The sequence below is a fragment of the Eleginops maclovinus genome, chromosome 1 (assembly GCF_036324505.1).
Source record: "Eleginops maclovinus isolate JMC-PN-2008 ecotype Puerto Natales chromosome 1, JC_Emac_rtc_rv5, whole genome shotgun sequence".
NCBI lineage: Eukaryota > Metazoa > Chordata > Actinopteri > Perciformes > Eleginopidae > Eleginops > Eleginops maclovinus.
This window is the reverse complement of record NC_086349.1, coordinates 28232594-28254340: the sequence shown is the minus strand read 5'-3', so window position 1 is coordinate 28254340 and position 21747 is coordinate 28232594. Positions and strand designations below refer to the sequence as shown.

Below are 21747 nucleotides of genomic sequence, written 5' to 3'. Positions count from 1 at the left end.
TTAACCTTCAGGCTCTCACACACACACACACACACACACACACACACACACACACACACACACACACACACACACACACACACACACACACACACACACACACACACACACACACACAATGCATTTCTAATGAAATATGTTTTGATCTTAATTTGATTCAATGCGACTTTAAGAAGTAAATGAAACCACGTTTATTCCATCGTTTAAAATACATGTTCTGTGATATATTGAAATCCAGGAGCAGACCCAACAACACTGGAGTGAAATGTTTATTTTTATCATCAATTATTCAGTGATTATTGAGAACAATTCAAAAAGGCCAACCACGATTTCCTGGAGTCCAACAATCTTTAAATTAGCTTTTTATTTTCTCAAGAATCAACAGAAATGTTTAGACTTGTGAAGCTTTTATCATCAAATATACAAAGATTTGATTTCATTGAAAGTCCAGTTTTCTTATGTCCTAACCAAAGTAAGGATTGATTCACTCGCTCTGCAGGACTTCTGGATCTGATTGCGTTATATTTACAGATAATCTCTGATGTTAAAGTGTGCATGCACTCTGCTTAGAGCACTTCTAAAGGTTCTCCATGAGCAGGGGTTTAAAATATGGCACCTCATTCTTGATGATGTGGTTAATGTGGTTAATGTGTCCTTTTAATTTAGCCAGAGGGAAATGACTGAGGCCGACAGTTGCTAATGCGCTTCTATGTCCAGAACTCCTCCATCAGGAGGAACAGCTTCAGAGAGGATGCAGAAACAGAAACTCAAATCAAACCTCATGCAGGAACATCTGCAGCAGCTCTTCAACACATGCAGCATCTAGAGAACATTCAGCAGAGGAAACATGAGCAGTTTACTAAAAGCTGCAGAAACCAAACGCTGCAAGAAGCTCCAACACAACGGAGACCAGGGGACACTAAAGAGAGACGCACACAGCTGGAGACCAGGGGACACTAAAGAGAGACGCACACAGCTGGAGACCAGGGGACACTAAAGAGAGACGCACACAGCTGGAGACCAGGGGACACTAAAGAGAGACGCACACAGCTGGAGACCAGGGGACACTAAAGAGAGACGCACACAGCTGGGGACCGGTTGGTGACGTTCAGGATTGATTTGATATCTGCTGCTCGTTCCTCCTGGTGGAAGAGGTCTGGGTTGTTGTAGCACGTTAGCACCTGACGGCCTCCGCAGGAAGTTGGTGGATCATGCTTCGCTCGTTGAGTTTCTGCTTTAAACAGATCAACAACAGCCATGATGAAATATTCTACTTTGAATGATGTCAGCCGCTGTTAATGTTCTCAGGTGAGTTAAATGGGCAGTGGTTCGGTGGCCTCTGAAGGCTGACATCCCACCCCTTAATGACACCAGTAATCAAGCAGCTGATACGTAGCTAGCTTAGCTTAGCACCAGCAAATACCCGGCACATAAAGCCTCAACTTGTTCCAGAAATATCAACTATTCAAACAAATACATGACAGAATTCAAATGAAGACCTAATGTGTGATTGGATGTCAGTAGCGCCGTCACTCTCGTGTGCAGCGGCTGTAGTAGCTGAAGATGGTGTTGTCTATCCACCTGCGGAACTTGGACACGGCTGTGTAGACTCCAGGATACTGGGGGTCCGCACACCCCTTGCCCCAAGAAACCAGGCCGTAGATCCGGCCCTCACAAACAAGAGGACCCCCGGAGTCCCCCTGAAACAGAGAGGTATTAGAATGACTTCCTGTAAGACTTACTGCAGAGCAAACTCTACGGACAGCCTCGGTATTGTACGAGACGGAAACAGTCAGTCCCTGAAATGTTAAACTATAAACACCAATATGCTTTGTGATTGTAGGCTGCATGAGCTCGGCCTCTATCGAGTGCTGTCCCGACGGGTTGCTCTCTGCAGGTAGGAGTACAGCGTGGATGGAAGTATCTCCACAGGTTCAGTGAAGCCCTCACCTTACAGGCGTCCCTCCCCCCGGTGCTGAACCCTGCGCAGATCATGTTCTCCGTGATTCTGCCGGCGAACGACTCGCTGCTGTTGCATGTTTCTGAGGAGACGATGGGCAGCGTGGCGGTGCGCAGGGTGGAGGGGATCTGACCCCCGGTGGGGCTGGTGTAACCCCACCCTGACACCCGGCACATACGGCCCTCCGCGATGGAGGCGCCATGTCGGGGCAGCAGGGCGATGGAGACGTAGCTGTTCAGGTAGACCGGAGCCTTCAGCTACAGGGGGGGGTCAGGGTGGTCAGTAAACAGGGACAGATGGAGTATGAACAATAATTCAGTAGTGCAGGGATGTCTGTGTTGGTTCCTTTAAGGCAGCATCTCCCTCGTCCAATGGGATTCCTCTGTGTGACTTTGGATTATGTCAGAAGATATTCTCTGTGTCAAACAAACCTCCGACTGCTAACACCTCTGAATGATTCCTGAAGTAAAGTCACCAATGCTAAGCTAAAGGAGGCTAATGTTGGGCTATAAAGGAACTACAGCACGGTCACATGACTTCACGTTACCACCGCTAAGCTAAAGGAGGCTAATGTTGGGCTAAAAAGGAACTGCAGCACGGTCACATGACTTCATGTCACCAATGCTAAGCTAAAGGAGGCTAATGTTGGGCTAAAAAGGAACTACAGCACGGTCACATGACTTCACGTCACCAATGCTAAGCTAAAGGAGGCTAATGTTGGGCTAAAAAGGAACTGCAGCACGGTCACATGACTTCATGTCACCAATGCTAAGCTAAAGGAGGCTAATGTTGGGCTAAAAAGGAACTACAGCACGGTCACATGACTTCACGTCACCAATGCTAAGCTAAAGGAGGCTAATGTTGGGCTATAAAGGAACTACAGCACGGTCACATGACTTCATGTCACCAATGCTAAGCTAAAGGAGGCTAATGTTGGGTTATAAAGGAACTACAGCACGGTCACATGACTTCACGTCACCCCTGCTAAGCTAAAGGAGGCAAATGTTGGGCTATAAAGGAACTACAGCACGGTCACATGACTTCACGTCACCCCTGCTAAGCTAAAGGAGGCTAATGTTGGGCTATAAAGGAACTGCAGCACGGTCACATGACTTCACGTCACCACCGCTAAGCTAAAGGCGGCTAATGTTGGGCTATAAAGGAACTACAGCACGGTCACATGACTTCACGTCACCACCGCTAAGCTAAAGGCGGCTAATGTTGGGCTATAAAGGAACTGCAGCACGGTCACATGACTTCACGTCACCACCGCTAAGCTAAAGGCGGCTAATGTTGGGCTATAAAGGAACTGCAGCACGGTCACATGACTTCACGTCACCACCGCTAAGCTAAAGGAGGCTAATGTTGGGCTATAAAGGAACTACAGCACGGTCACATGACTTCACGTCACCACCGCTAAGCTAAAGGAGGCTAATGTTGGGCTATAAAGGAACTGCAGCACGGTCACATGACTTCACGGTCACCACCGCTAAGCTAAAGGCGGCTAATGTTGGGCTATAAAGGAACTGCAGCACGGTCACATGACTTCACGTCACCACCGCTAAGCTAAAGGAGGCTAATGTTGGGCTATAAAGGAACTACAGCACGGTCACATGACTTCACGTCACCACCGCTAAGCTAAAGGAGGCTAATGTTTAGGGTGATGGCGTTGAGTCGTCTCATTTAGACTCTTGTTAGCAACGTTTTTAAATCCACCAGTGGAGTATTGACTGACGTATTAAATGTGGGAGAACAAAATATTAAAGTCTCCTCAGCTTGTGTTAACCTCAGACATTATGTCAAGATAACAACCAAACACACATCAGAAACCTTTGACTTTGTACCTTGATAAGCATGATGTCGCTGTCAGTGTTGTTGCTGTTGTATCCGGGGTGGGGCACCAGCAGCTGGGGCAGGATTTGTTGCTCTGTGCCTTCATAGATGGCCAGAGAATAATCTCCTGCTACTATCATCATCTTGTTCACCCTGCGGAGACATGTAGGTAGGTTTAGTGCAGATATACGCCATAGTGTGGATTAAAATGACTGAAAAGTGCTGCTTAAATCATTTTTAGCAAGATGTAGCTCTGATGTTTCTGTGGACAGAGGGGACTGAGCACCAGGACGTGTATAGACTGCACCATACCATGGAGGTGTTTTTATTAGAGCCGAATCTGTGGCTGTGGTGAAGTTTTCTGTGTTCAACTGTGAATTAAAGGCAAAAATCCCTTAAAAATAACCTCAATTCTTCACATGGGCTTCTGTAGTGAGCACCAAGAGCGACGAATACATGTGTAATGAGAGATTGATTTGAGCTACAGGGCTCGTGTCATCGTAGCTCGTTAGAAGTTCAAAGATAATTGACTCGTTATGTTATTGAAATGAAAAGGAATTGGGCTCTTGTTTGTTTAAACTGTAGGTCGTTCTGATCAGATTCGACTCTACGCAGATGATCCTGTGTGCTGCTTTTGTAGTTTCCTGTTTTATTTTGAAATTGCATTTAGGCATTGCATAATCCAAATGGCAGAGTAACTAGTTATACACACAGGGGGAACAGGTGAACACAACCAGACAGGAGGAAAACACAGGAAGGAAGACAGGACAAGACACAATGAGAATAGAATTTCAAAATAAAACAGGAATCACACAAAACTAAAATCATGACCCTGTTAACACCACAGGCTTTTTGTTTGCTTTGATTAAACAAACTTCTACTAATTAAGAAAACCTCTCACAGAATGCTCTATGGCATTAGAATGAGATTTTCCTTTTTTAAATCACATTTCAAACATGCTAAATGTGATCCTTTCCTGTTGGTGCTTTACTCACTACACAGAAACCATTAGTTTGTAATGGCTAAATACTTGAGTTTGGACTAACCACAACAGACAGAAGGCGGCGGCACGCCTGGAAGACGTCAGATTTCATTCAATGTTCTTCGCATTATATGTGAACAGTTCATAGATTCACCCTTCAGACATCAGAAGTTTCCGCGTTGGTTTTTATGTATTGATTTGAGGATCTAAAATAGGGTTGCAAAATTCCGGGAATTTTCAAAGATGGAAACTTTCCATGGGAGTTATAAAATAAATAAACGGAAATAAACTGGACATTTTCCTAATTGAAGGTTGGCTCTTCATAGGGAACTTAAATATAGTATATTTTAGCACAGTCTTGACTAAAACAAACAGATGCCATTCAAGTATATCCATGCCATTCCTCAATCACATGCACATAGGATTTCTAGAAGACTGGACCACACTTTTGAGCCCAAAGCACAAGAGTATTGAAGCCACACATTGTAACCTGTGGACTACACAAAGTGAAGTAAGGTTTGATGGTATTATGGGGGGATGTATTTATTTTATGTTAAATTGCAAATATCACATACAGATGCATTCAGTGGATAGCTAGCTGATCACTTAGATGCTAAATAAGCCGTAGCTAGCATCCCTTCATTTACCATCTATGAGGCACTCTCATAAAGCTGCTAGCTACCTCAAATGTGATGCTGTTTTTATCTGCCTCCTGCAAGCTGTTTTGAAGATCGTTCCAGTTGTTAAGTAAGCCTAACTATTTATATATCTGTTCCTGACATTGCATCAATTCCCATTATTCCCATGGAAAGTTTCCAATATAGAATATTTCCAAAATTCCCCAGCTTAACTTCCCATGACAATGTTCCACCCCTTTGCAACCCTAGTCTAAAGACAGAGGTTGTTGTTGCTGTACTGCTGGTAAAAACCCCGGGGGCGGAGTCATTTGTGAGATTAGAAATGGAAGAAACAGATCAATTGTTGTTGTTTTTATCTACACACTTGCACAGCACAAACATATGGACCCTGCATGTCTGTGTTGAAGTGTTGAGCCTGAACATGTGCAGAGTGATTGAATCCAATAACTGCTTCTTTCAGAGCAGATGTTTCTGTGCTCCCCGTGAGGTAAGAGACGCCTCGAGCTGTTCTTGTGTCGGATTCACGTTCGGACCGCAGAGCTCCATTGTTCCCGTTATCTGATACGGGATGTTCTCAAGAGATCCTGTAACCACCGGACCGTTTACACGCAGAGCAGTCCAGTTGGAGTCATCACACGTCAACGGGCCGTCTCACTTTATTGTTGTGTCGACTTCTTTACAGAGAAGAGTCACATCAGGACACAAAGGCGTGCAGGGTCCTGTGACCCAGCTCTGTTAAAACCAAGGTACGAAGCCTTTAGACCCAGGTTTGAAGCATTACACTGAAGTACCCTGAATGTATGGGAACTTGGTGTTGACAGGCGCTAATGAGCTACAATGATCCAACCTCTTCCATCAGAGGAACGTGCTGCAGCTTCAGAGAGGATGCAGATACTGAAACTCAGATCAGAACTCATGCAGAAACATCTGCAGCAGCTCTTCAACACATGCAGGAACATCTGCAGCAGCTCTTCAACTCATGCAGGAACATCTGCAGCAGCTCTTCAACACATGCAGAAACATCTGCAGCAGCTCTTCAACACATGCAGGAACATCTGCAGCAGCTCTTCAACTCATGCAGGAACATCTGCAGCAGCTCTTCAACACATGCAGAAACATCTGCAGCAGCTCTTCAACACATGCAGGAACATCTGCAGCAGCTCTTCAACACATGCAGAAACATCTGCAGCAGCTCTTCAACACATGCAGAAACATCTGCAGCAGCTCTTCAACACATGCAGAAACATCTGCAGCAGCTCTTCAACACATGCAGGAACATCTGCAGCAGCTCTTCAACACATGCAGGAACATCTGCAGCAGCATCTAGAGAACATTCAGCAGAGGAAACATGAGCAGTTTACTGAAAGCTGCAGAAACCAAACGCTGCAAGAAGCTCCAAACACAACGGAGACCAGGGGACACTAAAGAGAGACGCACACAGCTGGAGACCAGGGGACACTAAAGAGAGACGCACACAGCTGGAGACCAGGGAACACTAAAGAGAGACGCACACAGCTGGAGACCAGGGGACACTAAAGAGAGACGCACACAACTGGAGACCAGGGGACACTAAAGAGAAACACACACAGCTGGAGACCAGGGAACACTAAAGAGAGACGCACACAGCTGGAGACAGGGGACACTAAAGAGAGACGCACACAGCTGGAGACCAGGGGACACTAAAGAGAGACGCACACAGCTGGAGACCAGGGGACACTAAAGAAAGACGCACACAGCTGGAGACCAGGGGACACTAAAGAGAGACGCACACAGCTGGAGACAGGGGACACTAAAGAGAGACGCACACAGCTGGAGACAGGGGACACTAAAGAGAGACGCACACAGCTGGAGACCAGGGGACACTAAAGAGAGACGCACACAGCTGGAGACCAAGGGACACTAAAGAGAGACGCACACAGCTGGAGACCAAGGGACACTAAAGAGAGACGCACACAGCTGGAGACAGGGGACACTAAAGAGAGACGCACACAGCTGGAGACCAGGGGACACTAAAGAGAGACGCACACAACTGGAGACCAGGGGACACTACAGAGAGACGCACACAGCTTGAGACTAGGGGACACTAAAGAGAGACGCACACAACTGGAGACCAGGGGACACTAAAGAGAAACACACACAGCTGGAGACCAGGGGACACTAAAGAGAGACGCACACAGCTGGAGACCAGGGGACACTAAAGAGAGACGCACACAGCTGGAGACAGGGGACACTAAAGAGAGACGCACACAGCTGGAGACCAGGGGACACTAAAGAGAGACGCACACAGCTTGAGACTAGGGGACACTAAAGAGAAACACACACAGCTGGAGACCAGGGGACACTAAAGAGAGACGCACACAGCTGGAGACCAGGGGACACTAAAGAGAGACGCACACAGCTGGAGACAGGGGACACTAAAGAGAGACGCACACAGCTGGAGACCAGGGGACACTAAAGAGAGACGCACACAGCTGGAGACCAGGGGACACTAAAGAGAGACGCACACAGCTGGAGACCAGGGGACACTAAAGAGAGACGCACACAGCTGGAGACCAGGGGACACTAAAGAGAGACGCACACAGCTGGAGACCAGGGGACACTAAAGAGAGACGCACACAGCTTGAGACCAGGGGACACTAAAGAGAGACGCACACAGCTGGAGACCAGGGGACACTAAAGAGAGACGCACACAGCTGGAGACCAGGGGACACTAAAGAGAGACGCACACAGCTGGAGACCAGGGGACACTACAGAGAGATGCACACAGCTGGAGACCAGGGGACACTACAGAGAGATGCACACAGCTGGAGACCAGGGGACACTAAAGAGAGACGCACACAGCTGGAGACCAGGGGACACTAAAGAGAGACACACACAGCTGGAGACCAGGGGACACTAAAGAGAGACGCACACAGCTGGAGACCAGGGGACACTAAAGAGAGACGCACACAGCTGGAGACCAGGGGACACTACAGAGAGACGCACACAGCTGGAGACCAGGGGACACTACAGAGAGATGCACACAGCTGGAGACCAGGGGACACTACAGAGAGATGCACACAGCTGGAGACCAGGGGACACTACAGAGAGACGCACACAGCTGGAGACCAGGGGACACTACAGAGAGACGCACACAGCTGGAGAACAGGGGACACTACAGAGAGATGCACACAGCTGGAGACCAGGGGACACTACAGAGAGACGCACACAGCTGGAGACCAGGGGACACTACAGAGAGACGCACACAGCTGGAGACCAGGGGACACTAAAGAGAGACGCACACAGCTGGAGACCAGGGGACACTACAGAGAGACGCACACAGCTGGAGACCAGGGGACACTAAAGAGAGACGCACACAGCTGGAGACCAGGGGACACTACAGAGAGACGCACACAGCTGGAGACCAGGGGACACTACAGAGAGATGCACACAGCTGGAGACCAGGGGACACTACAGAGAGACGCACACAGCTGGAGACCAGGGGACACTACAGAGAGATGCACACAGCTGGAGACCAGGGGACACTAAAGAGAGACGCACACAGCTGGAGACCAGGGGACACTAAAGAGAGACGCACACAGCTGGAGACCAGGGGACACTAAAGAGAGACGCACACAGCTGGAGACCAGGGGACACTAAAGAGAGACGCACACAGCTGGAGACCAGGGGACACTAAAGAGAGACGCACACAGCTGGAGACCAGGGGACACTAAAGAGAGACGCACACAGCTGGAGACCAGGGGACACTACAGAGAGATGCACACAGCTGGAGACCAGGGGACACTAAAGAGAGACGCACACAGCTGGAGACCAGGGGACACTAAAGAGAGACGCACACAGCTGGAGACCAGGGGACTGAATGTTCTGTAGCTGCTGGAGACCAGGGGACACTAAAGAGAGACGCACACAGCTGGAGACCAGGGGACACTAAAGAGAGACGCACACAGCTGGAGACCAGGGGACACTACAGAGAGACGCACACAGCTGGAGACCAGGGGACACTAAAGAGAGACGCACACAGCTGGAGACCAGGGGACACTACAGAGAGACGCACACAGCTGGAGACCAGGGGACACTAAAGAGAGACGCACACAGCTGGAGACCAGGGGACTGAATGTTCTGTAGCTGCTGCAGATGTTTCTGAGTTCTGATCTGAGTTTCTGTTTCTGCATCCTCTCTGAAGCTGTTCCTCCTGATGGAGGAGTTCTGGCCCTGTGGGCCACCGTAGGTACTGAGTAGATTTAAATGATACATAATCATAAATGAATCTGACCCGATGTTGCAGTGTGCGGCGGTGAGGACCCAGTACTTGTTGATAAGCGCCCCCCCACACCGATGCTGCCTCTGCATGGTCTGGATGGAAACCATGTACTTTATGAAGTACGGCACCGGAGCGTAGCCTCCCACGATCCGAGCCGTCTGACCTGTGGCACACAGGAGAGAAAGAGGAGGATTCACAGAGAGGAACACACCTCGCTGACCACCGGGAGTGAGCAGGGATTACTGCAGCTGCAACGTCAGCAACAGCACAGCCATGAAGGAACCAACCAGCAGATCGCACCGACCAGTGACGTCCGGATCTGAAAGTCCCTTCTAAGTGTCAGCTTTGGTGTTCCTTGAAACCTTTGGGCTGGATGCAAATGTCTTTCTTTAAACCCGATGAGCTGAAGCTCTGCTGTCACTTTTGGGTTCCTTTCCCAGTGTTTGAATCTTGAATAGCAGTAGACAGGAGTGTTGGAAGTTTACTAGGTAACATATTGAACCAGCGCACTCATTAGGGCTCATAAAAAGAGTTGTGATTTATACAAATAATAAGTCCCTTTATTCTTCAGAGTTCCCCGGCTACCATCGAGGACACCTCTCTGAGGAGATCTATGTTCTACAATTAAAATAAATCAGACAATTATTCAGGTTTCATATTCAACACTCGACCCAGAAATTAAAAATCAAATGCCGGCTGTCCTGGATTCAGAGCAGGGATATAATTAGCAGCCGTGTTACGTGTCAGGAGCTAAACCGTAACTCTAGTACACACACGCACGCACGCACGCACACACACACATCCTCAGCATCTCATCAGTGTTTTCTGTTCAGTCCCAGAGGTCTGTGAGCCACAGATTTGATCGGGTCTCCTTTCTCGTGTTATCTTTGTGGAATAATTGCCGTGGCACAAAAGCGGGCGTTAGCTGCGACGACTCTTTGTTTTTGTATTGTTTGGTCTGTTGTTCCCCAGGTTTCAGGTTCTTCTGGTGAAAAGACACACTTTTACTGACCTTTACGTTAAAAGCTCTTCATCTCACACAGATATCTTTGATGTCCTTCAGCTGGAGGTGTAACTCCTAAACTGAATGGTTTGTATTACTCCTGCCTGCTCATGCGGACACTTATTGTTTAGGGTGTTTCTTAACTTTTTGAATCGTGTGTCTGTCTTTTTTATTTATTATCTAATCCTGCTTTTCTATTCTTCCCTTTGTTTTAGTGCAACAAATGAAGGATTTCTGATCAATGTTGGGAGAAAATCTGCACTTTTTAAACCAAAATAAAGCTTTTCCTCACTTTCCAAACACAAAGCTGAACCTGGAAAATAGCTGAAAAAGAATTGTGCAGAGTCCGGTTTCAAACAGAAATCAGCTCATTTTTAGTCTGATCTGCGCTTCTCTTATTCCTGTCAGTGTGATCTGTGATTAAATCTGTGGCTCTGGATCAGAGAGCGCCTCGGGGGGAGCCAGGACTGAAGAGCCTCTCCTGACACTCTTAAAACAGGGAGAGAAGGGATGCTAAAACACAGTCAATGACAATTTATCAACCGAAATATCAGGATGTAAACGCATCCAACCCGTGCTCAGCTGTTAGTCGAGTCATTGATTTGTGTATCAACAAGAACCATTGTTTCCCTGCAGAACGGCTCACAGTGTTTCCAGCCTCTCCAATATATTACAGGGAACATCTTTGGAGATCTAAACACTTCACCTTCGGACATTTTTCAATCTGTTCGGAACTATTCTACACTGTGATTACAAGAGGAACTGCAACCCAGAGACTCTTTAATGTAAAATCTGTTTATAAAAGTACTCACAGTGGACGGCCAGGACGTGCAGCAGGACGCAGAGCAGTAAAGATGGCAGGTCCATGATCAGACAGTGAAGCAGCTCACCTGTGTGCAGCTCACCTGAATGTGATGCACGCTCAGGTTTCTGATAGTTTCCGTCTCCTCTGTCACCTCCTCGTCCTGGAGGATGTATAATTGAAGCTCCCAGCAGTCTCACCTTTACACCATTTTACTGGAAGCACTCAAAGGTGAAGCATGCATCTATAATTTCCTGGTGACATGCCCCCCCCCCCCCCACACACACACACACTTTAGTCATTGTGTTGTGAGTCTTTTTGTGATCGTTTTATTTTGCATCCTCTTGGTTGATACGTGTCTCTTTAAGGGACATTTTGAAGGTGAACGTTTTGAGACTTGTGATGTATAACGTGTCTTTTTTCAAACTCGTGGAGATAAAACATCCAAAAGCATAATCATTTGTCTCTTACAGACGAGGCCACCGGAGAGTTTCTCTTGAGATCTGACTGAGAGGGAAATTCTTTGTGAGTTCTGACCTTTTGCTCGTATCTCAAAAACGTTGGAGATCTGAATCCTGTTCACTTGTATCGACAGATTTCTCCTAAATTCACCAAAAGTAGGCATTAGATAACCCTTCCCCAATGGGGTCCCTCAGGGCTCCGTCCTGGGCCCCTCCTTTTCTCTCCATACACCAATCGGCTCTCACTCGCTGTAATGGCTTCTCCTAGCACAGCTACGCAGAAGATACTCCACTGGTTCTGTCTTCCCCCGGTCTGACCCCAGGTCAGGCGAATCGCTGCTTGTCAGCTGATGAGTGTTTTATTTTGTTTGTCAGATAGTTTATAGATATTTTACCTTCACGGTCAAATTGTATACTTTTTACTCTGGAATACCATTTCCATTTTAATATGGTTTATTTCTACCTGTTCCTGCAGAATCATAATCCGAAATCTTGATTTGTACAGGGCCGGTACGAGCACTGAGGTACAGAGGTCGTACCGGCCCTGTACCTCTAATTGTTCTCTGAGGTACAGGGCAGGTACGAGCACTGAGGTACAGAGGTCGTACCGGCCCTGTACCTCTGATTGTTCTCTGAGGTACAGGGCAGGTACGAGCACTGAGGTACAGCGGTCGTACCGGCCCTGTACCTCTGATTGTTCTCTGAGGTACAGGGCAGATACGAGCACTGAGGTACAGGGCAGGTACGAGCACTGAGGTACAGCGGTTGTACCGGCCCTGTACCTCTGATTGTTCTCTGAGGTACAGGGCCGGTACGAGGCGCAAAGAAAACGGGTAGACTTAGGTATTAAATAAAAGGCAAGCACACGTAAGAGAAGGAGGAGCCCTTAATGATCCCTGGGGGATTTGACCCGCCCGGGGAGCAGGGTAGGGAATGATGCCTTGCTCAGGGACACCACGGTAGCACTTGGTCTTTTGGGGACTCGAATTGGTGACCTTCCGGTTCCCAAGCTACGTCCCGTCAGACTTCACCTCCACCATTATAGAAAGTGAATGTGTTAACATCATTAATGGAGTGGTGCAGTTCCATGGTGATATGGGCTGGATAAAGGGCTCTCCTGCTGCTTGTGAGGGAAGCTGCTCCCCCCTCATGAGGGGAGGTGCCATTCTCACCACTAACCTCCCCAGGAAGCACTGCTGAGGGCTGCCACCGATTACAGGACTCGCTGCTGCACGCCATACGCCAGCCGTCATTAAAGATGGATCGGATAGCTTCTCATGTCCCCGGAGTCTGAATCATGGCTCTGTAACAAAGAGCGTCTCTGTAAGACGAGACATCTGAGATTGTATATCAGTGCCAGGATCTCTGTCCTCGCTTCTCCAAAAAATCTGCGTTTCCCTTTAAAATGTCCCCTCAAATCCAAGACTCTCATCAGCTGACCAACGGGAAATCTCTGAGTGTTGGATGTTAACGATTATACACTAAATGAAGTATACCGAGTAAATAGGTTTACACACACAAGAGAAAGATGGAAATCAAAGCATATATTTAATATTCATGAGCAGTACATTTCCCCTCTGTGGGACAAATCAAGCATCCTGATTAGTACAGCACTGCAGCCTAATACATGAGATATTATATCATGTACTTGTGTGTATAATCATCACTATAGTACGACCACAGCAGCATACAGGATGTCACACAGAGGCAATCACAGCGGCTGAGGCTCGGACGCTTCTCAGAAACCCTCTTACCCTGCAGGGAAAACTTTTCTCTCGCTAGTTTTTCATGCTTTTTTTTACAACAGCACAGGTGTATTGGTTTACTCTCCCCCAAAATACAGGTAATATAAATAAATGAAACTCTACGGAGCAGATTTGGGATTCTTCAGTGAGTGTTGCTCCTCCTCCTGAAGCCTCGGGGTCCGACCCGCCCTGGGGAGGCTCTCAGGGAGGAGCTCAGCAGAATATCATGTCCTCCGTCCCCCAGGAGCCCAGGGAGGACCTGAGTCTATGTGGAGCTCCTTTCTTATTAGATAAAAGCCCCCCCAACATGAGTCTCAGCGGTCACAATGATACGGAATCAGAGTCAGACTCACGGCTGGAGCTGCTCTTATGTATTAATACCATCTGTGTTCAACAATGACATTTAAGCTGCCTGAAGTTGCTAAAGAATCGTGGAGTAGAAGCTGAGCATAACTGAAGGTTTAGCACGTGAGGTTTAGATCCCTCACGTGCTAAACCAGAAGACAACTCATGAGGAATGTTCACCTTTATAATAACTTATGTAGAAAACCAAGTCATCATCAAACCGTGGTTTTACATCGCTGATCGTCCAGACAAAAACCAAACTCTCAGCTGTTCTGCTTTCAGAGTTTTAAAGGAAACAGAGAGAGTAACAGATATAGAAAGAGGAGTCCTCCAGGTCCGGGGTGAACCCAACCTCCTCCAGCATGCTGCGCTGTGTTGGTTTGTCTCTGGAGACACTTTGCTTCCCCGGCAAAGGCTTTAATGTCGGATGCAGCTTCAGCGTAGAAATGAAAACCTTAAACCCTGAGCTCCTCCAACAATGCAGGATATCATATACAAGACATAAAACAATCAAACTAATTCAGATATAAAATACAAATAGTGCAATAAGAGTCTGTCATCAAGGCTGTCATTACCGAGTTAGAGGAATCAATGCAAACCGATGAAAGCTTGGAGGCGCTCCACAGAGCTCAGGTGTTAACAGCCTTGTGGCCTGTGGGATGAAACGTCTCTGAGTCTGGTGGTTTTGGTCCTGATGCTGCAGACTGCCTGTCAGACGGCAGGTTTAGTTAAGCCAGAGAACTCAAACAGATCCAGGGTCTGTGGGATTGGCTTCGTGGTACAGGCCTCTGGTGTGTCTTTAGAGCCATGGAGATGAACTGTGGATTTTCAGTTTCTTCAACACTAATACACATTTGTAAGTGTAACTTCAATAAATAATATACCCACAACAAACGGACGTGTCTCAATCATGATGGGATCCCTCCCCCATATCATCGAGGCCCTGAACATTATTCCTCTATAATCGATCCCAGGTGTGCAGCAGAGCTCAGAAACGGAGATAATGCACTTTGTCTCGCAGTAGGTCAGACTCTTTGTTGCAACGTGAGATTCCTCAGAACAAAACAAGACCAAAAGATAATTTCAACAAAAGATGTGAACGAGGACAAGTGTGTGTATAAAAGGAGCTGCCCAGCCCAGGTCAGCAGGCGCAGAAACTGCACAGGTAAGTGATCATTTCTCTCCAAACGCTGATATTCAGGGGTCTGTCTCACAGTTTAAAATGGGTTAAAACGACGACACGTTCAGTTTGCCAACATTTAGCCAGGAGTTACACAAGGGTTGCAAACTTTTAGTCCCGTTTTAGTAACTTAAATTCAAATCTGTTCAAAACGCTCTGAGGTGTCATCTGGGAAGAAGTCTGGCGGTGGATTTCCAGTTCTTTTTATCATTTGTTTGAATTTTGACTCCTTCTTATATTTGGTATAAACATAATTGGATGTAATCTCCGTTCTGCATCACAGAGGCTCAGTGAAAACATGGCAGCGATGACGGGCTCCGCTGTGCTGCTGCTCCTGGCCGTCGCAGTTTCAGGTGCGTTTTACTAACTTTGTGCTTCATGAAACAAACACGTCAGTAATTCCACGGTGGTTTAGCAGATTCATTCACGTAGTCACACAGAAAGTAGCAGGGGTAGTTTCCGTATTAAAGTCATTATTTAAAGGAAGTACTTTAGTGGTATACATTTTATTTCCTGTAATAAATGAATACAAGTTCCCACACAGCACTTTATTTCCCCGAGCAAATAGGCAGACAGAACCCTCAAAGATAGTAAAAGTATAGCAAACACTCGTTAAGCTTCAATGGTGAAGCTTCTAATCAGGATCTAAATCGTTGAATCCACAAATATAACTGAAGGCAGTACTATGAAAGACCAGCCGAGCAAACACAATATCAATTTACATTTCAGTTATCAGATCAACCACAGTCTGAAATCCAATGGATTTGTTTTGGACTTTGCTTCTAAATGTACAGAAAACGTTCCTCCTCCTTTTCATCATAATTTGCTTATTTACAGCGTTACAGCAAAAGTGACATCAGGTAAAAAGGCAAACAACATGTCAGAGAGAGAGAGGCACACATTAGTGATGAAACATCACAGATAAAGGAAACAAGTTCAATATATTGATAAGGCACACTACAGGGGTACAGAACAAGAGCCCAGGAGTGTGTCTTCCTCTCTGAGCACGTGTGATCCGTCCCCTATACATGAGTGTGTTGCTGTTCCCGTTGACCTGCATTGTGCTGCCCTTTCTCCGACACGTCCCGTGTGCAGAGGTCTTACCGGCGAGGATCATCGGGGGTCAGGAGGTGGTGCCGTACTCTGTCAAATACCAGGCGTCCCTGCAGTATAAAGGGAGCCATTACTGCGGGGGGACGTTAGTGCACCCCCAGTGGGTGGTGTCTGCTGCCCACTGCTGGCGGCCGTGAGTACTGCACACACTCACTTTACCTGCAAGTGGACAGGGTCAAATATTTAACTGACAGGTATCACCATGAAACCCCCCCCCACTTCATTACTGACATTAACACAATTACTTTTTACATTACACATTTGCACACAGGTCATGTTTAAATATGCTAATGAGGCTTTATGTAATGCTAACTCGACAGGCACAAACAGACACAGTGAAACAAAGCCCCGGATGTGCATTTAGACGTTTCCTCCTCCTGACCTGAGAGAGCGATTGCTATGGAAGATAAATAGAAACAGAATAAGAGCTGAATTAATTGGACGTACGTTTACACACACACGGAATTAGCTTTGATCTGATAACATTAGCTATCTGAATGTGTTCGGACATGGTTGTTGTCCTGTGTGCAGGAGTGGGCTGATTCAGGTGGTTCTGAGTGAACACGACCTGACTGCAGTGGAAGGATTTGAGCAGGTCTTCAACGTCTCACTGATTAGTCTCCACGGCTTTAACTACCGGACTTTCGACAACGACATCATGCTCCTCCAGGTGAGTCCGAGGTTAAAGTGAACGCTTCTACACGTAGCTGGAGCGGATCCAGTCCTCCTGCCGTCCTCCTGCCGTCCTCCTGCCGTCCAGCTTCTCCTTCACATCGCTCTGCGCACCACGAGCTTCTAAAAGCAAGGACTGAAATAACTCTGAGTCCTGTCACGTGCACTAACTCTCTGAGTCCTGTCACGTGCACTAACTCTCTGAGTCCTATCACGTGCACTGTGCACTGCTCTGTGACTCTTATCACGTGCACTAACTCTCTGAGTCCTGTCACGTGCACTAACTCTCTGAGTCCTATAACGTGCACTGCTCTGTGACTCTTATCACGTGCACTAACTCTCTGAGTCCTGTCACGTGCACTAACTCTCTGAGTCCTGTCACGTGCACTGCTCTCTGAGTCCTATCACGTGCACTAACTCTCTGAGTCCTGTAACGTGCACTAACTCTCTGACTCCTATCACATGCACTGCTCTCTGACTCCTGTAACGTGCACTAACTCTCTGACTCCTATCACGTGCACTGCTCTCTGACTCTTATCACGTGCACTAACTCTCTGACTCCTGTCACGTGCACTACCTCTCTGACTCCTATCACGTGCACTGCTCTCTGACTCTTATCACGTGCACTAACTCTCTGAGTCCTGTAACGTGCACTAACTCTCTGACTCCTATCACGTGCACTGCTCTCTGACTCTTATCACGTGCACTAACTCTCTGACTCCTGTCACGTGCACTACCTCTCTGACTCCTATCACGTGCACTGCTCTCTGACTCTTATCACGTGCACTAACTCTATGACTCTTATCACGTGCACTACTCTATGACTCTTATCACGTGCACTACTCTATGACTCTTATCACGTGCACTACTCTATGACTCTTATCACGTGCACTGCTCTCTTTGCTCTAAGGTTGTTTTCACTGAGACTTGAGGAGTGGGTTCCAGCCTGCAGCAGCCTCTTTCCTCTTTGTGTTTCTAAATGTATTGTTAAATAAAAATAATCCCCCCTCCCCCCCCCCCCCCCCCTCCCGTTGCAGCTGAGCCAGCCAGCGGTGCTGAACAGTTACGTACAGCAGGCGGTGCTGCCGGACCCCTCGGACCCCCTCCCAGCCTCGGGCAGCTCGTGCACAGTGAGCGGCTGGGGGGTGACGCAGATCTACAGCTACTACCTGTCTCCGGTGCTGCGCTCTGTGGACGTGCAAATGATCCACTACTGCAGCTACTACTACTGGGGGAGGGTCAGCAGCAACATGCTGTGTGCCGGCTCTCCGTTCGGGGGCAAGGACTCCTGCCAGGTACTCAAAGTACTTTATCTTACAGCACAGCTGAAGACCATATGAACTAAGAGGCGTGATCAAAGCCCAGAGGTACAAATTACAACGTTTACAAAAGTACACATCCAGGTGTTCAACAACAAGTACATCTACAGTGCAATAAATACAATAACAGCAGCATTACCAGCTGGAAGTACGCTGTGAAGTACAAGTACATACTGCAGCCGTATCACAGATGCTGTCCCAGAGGTTGTTGTGTAATATCTGGGAGAAGTACTCAGATCTTGTACTTGAGTAAAGTAGAAGTACTCAGATCTCGTACTTGAGTAAAGTAGAAGTACTCAGATCTTGAGTTAAAGTAGAAGTACTCAGGTCTTGTACTTGAGTAAAGTAGAAGTACTCAGATCTCGTACTTGAGTAAAGTAGAAGTACTCAGATCTTGAGTTAAAGTAGAAGTACTCAGGTCTTGTACTTGAGTAAAGTAGAAGTACTCAGGTCTTGTACTTGAGTAAAGTAGAAGTACTCAGATCTTGTACTTGAGTAAAGTAGAAGTACTCAGATCTTGTACTTGAGTAAAGTAGAAGTACTCAGATCTTGTAGTAGAAGTACTCAGATCTTGTTCTTGAGTAAAGTAGAAGTACTCAGATCTTGTACTTGAGTAAAGTAGAAGTACTCAGATCTTGTACTTGAGTAAAGTAGAAGTACTCAGATCTTGTACTTGAGTAAAGTAGAAGTACTCAGATCTTGTACTTGAGTAAAGTAGAAGTACTCAGATCTTGTACTTGAGTAAAGTAGAAGTACTCAGGTCTTGTACTTGAGTAAAGTAGAAGTACTCAGGTCTTGTACTTGAGTAAAGTAGAAGTACTCAGATCTTGTACTTGAGTAAAAGTAGAAGTACTCAGATCTTGTACTTGAGTAAAGTAGAAGTACTCAGATCTCGTACTTGAGTAAAGTAGAAGTACTCAGATCTTGTACTTGAGTAGAGTAGAAGTACTCAGATCTTGTACTTGAGTAAAGTAGAAGTACTCAGATCTTGTACTTGAGTAAAGTAGAAGTACTCAGATCTTGTACTTGAGTAGAGTAGAAGTACTCAGATCTCGTACTTGAGTAAAAGTAGAAGTACTCAGATCTTGTACTTGAGTAAAGTAGAAGTACTCAGATCTCGTACTTGAGTAAAGTAGAAGTACTCAGATCTCGTACTTGAGTAAAGTAGAAGTACTCAGATCTTGTACTTGAGTAAAGTAGAAGTACTCAGATCTTGTACTTGAGTAAAGTAGAAGTACTCAGATCTTGTACTTGAGTAGAGTAGAAGTACTCAGATCTCGTACTTGAGTAAAAGTAGAAGTACTCAGATCTTGTACTTGAGTAAAGTAGAAGTACTCAGATCTTGTACTTGAGTAGAGTAGAAGTACTCAGATCTTGTACTTCAGTAAAGTAGAAGTACTCAGATCTCGTACTTGAGTAAAGTAGAAGTACTCAGGTCTTGTACTTGAGTAAAGTAGAAGTACTCAGATCTTGTTCTTGAGTAGAGTAGAAGTACTCAGGTCTCGTACTTGAGTAAAGTAGAAGTACTCAGATCTTGTACTTGAGTAAAGTAGAAGTACTCAGGTCTTGTACTTGAGTAAAGTAGAAGTACTCAGATCTTGTACTTGAGTAAAGTAGAAGTACTCAGATCTTGTACTTGAGTAAAGTAGAAGTACTCAGGTCTTGTACTTGAGTAAAGTAGAAGTACTCAGGTCTTGTACTTGAGTAAAGTAGAAGTACTCAGGTCTTGTACTTGAGTAAAGTAGAAGTACTCAGGTCTTGTACTTGAGTAAAGTAGAAGTACTCAGGTCTTGTACTTGAGTAAAGTAGAAGTACTCAGGTCTTGTACTTGAGTAAAAGTTCCACATCATTCTTCCTAATCTGCCGAGCAACTAAAGGGATTTAATACATGTATTGGAGTATAAGTACACCATGTACCTCTGAACTGTAGAGGAGTGGAAGTACGCAGTAGCTTGAAATGGAAGTAGGTAAAGTACTTTGTACTACAGTACAGTACTTGATTAGATGTACTTTAACCCGCTGTTGAAGACCGTCTCTCTGTGACCTCAGGGGGACTCCGGGGGGCCTCTGATCTGCGACGGGAAGCTGGAGGGCATCGTGTCCTGGGGAATCAGCTGCGCCAACCCCTACTACCCCGGGGTCTACACCAAAGTGAGGAACTACGGGGGCTGGATCCAGCGGGTCATCGCTGCGTACTCCCCATGAAGCGGCGCTCCACCCTGCAGACACCAGGCTCCACTCTGAAGACAGTGACACGGTTCCTGACGTCCTGAGGGTTTATATCTGAGTCACTGCTCGATGTGGAGCTCAGAGCCGTGGGGATCTGTAGATGTTTGGGTCTATATTTATGACACTTAACGATCTCCCTTCAGTGCTCTGATGGAGAAAGGAGGTGGAGAAACAGCGGGCGGAGTTTTATTTTGGCCGATAAATTGTTTGTGTTTTCATAATTCAGATATCAATTCCATAATAATGAGACCCACGGTATTTCATTATTTTATTGACTTGTGTTCGTGCATTTTAATGAGATTCATGAACAGAGTAAAGAAATATTTAAATGACTAAATACTCATACCCCCCCCCCCCCCCCCCCCCCCCTTCATTTGATTTAACCAGCACTAAAGTCAGAGCACTCATCTGGAAATCCTCCTTTCTGCTGCTCTCACTGGTTTGGCAAAAATAAATATATATAAAGACTTGTGTTGTGGCGTCTCACTTCAGGAACTCAGACACTTTATATCTCTTTGCTCCACAAATGCATTCTTCAAAATTCTCTTCTCCAGTAAATTTCAGAATCCTCTTTTTTTCCGAAAGCCTCAAAATGTTCATTTTCTTCACAGTCTCTACACTCTCTGCTCTGAAATGATGGCACATTTGTGTTTAAAATAAGAATAGCTTCTGTTCAGAGAGCCATCCTCTCCTGGCTCACCAAAATGATCTAATAAAGAAATCAGCACCTGGGATCGATGGTTTCCCATTGAGAACACATCCAATGAAACAGTAGACTCCAGAACTGCATTCCAATATGTTTACTGTGGATTTCAAAGATTACAATTCATCTATTCAGAGTACACGAGATCCCTCAGTTAAAGTGTCCCAGTACTCCCAGTGAGAACTGATTGATACTGGTGGACATTAAACTGCCCTCCAGTGCTCAAAGGGGTTCTGACAGTATGGCAGGGACTCTCTAATCAGCCACCAGTACTCGTGTTCCTCAGAATCAGCTTCATCAACAAACTGAACACAGAAAGGATGCATTCCTCTCAAAGTAGAACCAAGCTGAGCCAAGCTGAACCAAGCTGAGCCAAGCTGAACCAAGCTGAGCCAAGCTGAACCAAGCTGAGCCAAGCAAAGCGTGAGCCTCCATAAATCTGGAGAAACAACCAGACATGTGGAGACAAAGACCCAGACGCTGGAACCAGAGCTGAACCGG

General features: G+C 46.5%; 2 protein-coding genes across 4 annotated transcripts; one reads left to right on the top strand and one right to left on the bottom strand.

Moving 5' to 3' along the window:
- Positions 1 to 603: 603 nt before the first annotated feature.
- Positions 604 to 11544, bottom strand: zmp:0000001088 (trypsin-3). Its single transcript, XM_063890101.1, has 5 exons — positions 11490 to 11544; positions 9687 to 9837; positions 3805 to 3946; positions 1951 to 2217; positions 604 to 1700 (listed from the first exon to the last, which is right to left on the bottom strand). Exons 1-5 carry the CDS (start codon positions 11542 to 11544, stop codon positions 1530 to 1532), a joined length of 786 nt encoding a protein of 261 aa, XP_063746171.1. The 3' UTR covers positions 604 to 1529.
- A 3524-nt stretch (positions 11545 to 15068) lies between these two features.
- LOC134862333 (trypsin) lies at positions 15069 to 20887 on the top strand. 3 transcript variants are annotated; one of them, XM_063880213.1, is made up of 6 exons: positions 15069 to 15195; positions 15494 to 15563; positions 16306 to 16456; positions 16855 to 16993; positions 18033 to 18290; positions 20364 to 20887. In XM_063880213.1, exons 2-6 carry the CDS (start codon positions 15509 to 15511, stop codon positions 20517 to 20519), a joined length of 759 nt encoding a protein of 252 aa, XP_063736283.1. In that variant the 5' UTR covers positions 15069 to 15195; positions 15494 to 15508; the 3' UTR covers positions 20520 to 20887. The 3 variants fall into 3 exon arrangements, with proteins under 3 accessions (XP_063736283.1, XP_063736273.1, XP_063736266.1); XM_063880203.1 differs by lacking the exon at positions 15069 to 15195 and having other exon boundaries at positions 15428 to 15563; XM_063880196.1 differs by lacking the exons at positions 15069 to 15195; positions 15494 to 15563 and having other exon boundaries at positions 16203 to 16456.
- Positions 20888 to 21747: the final 860 nt, after the last annotated feature.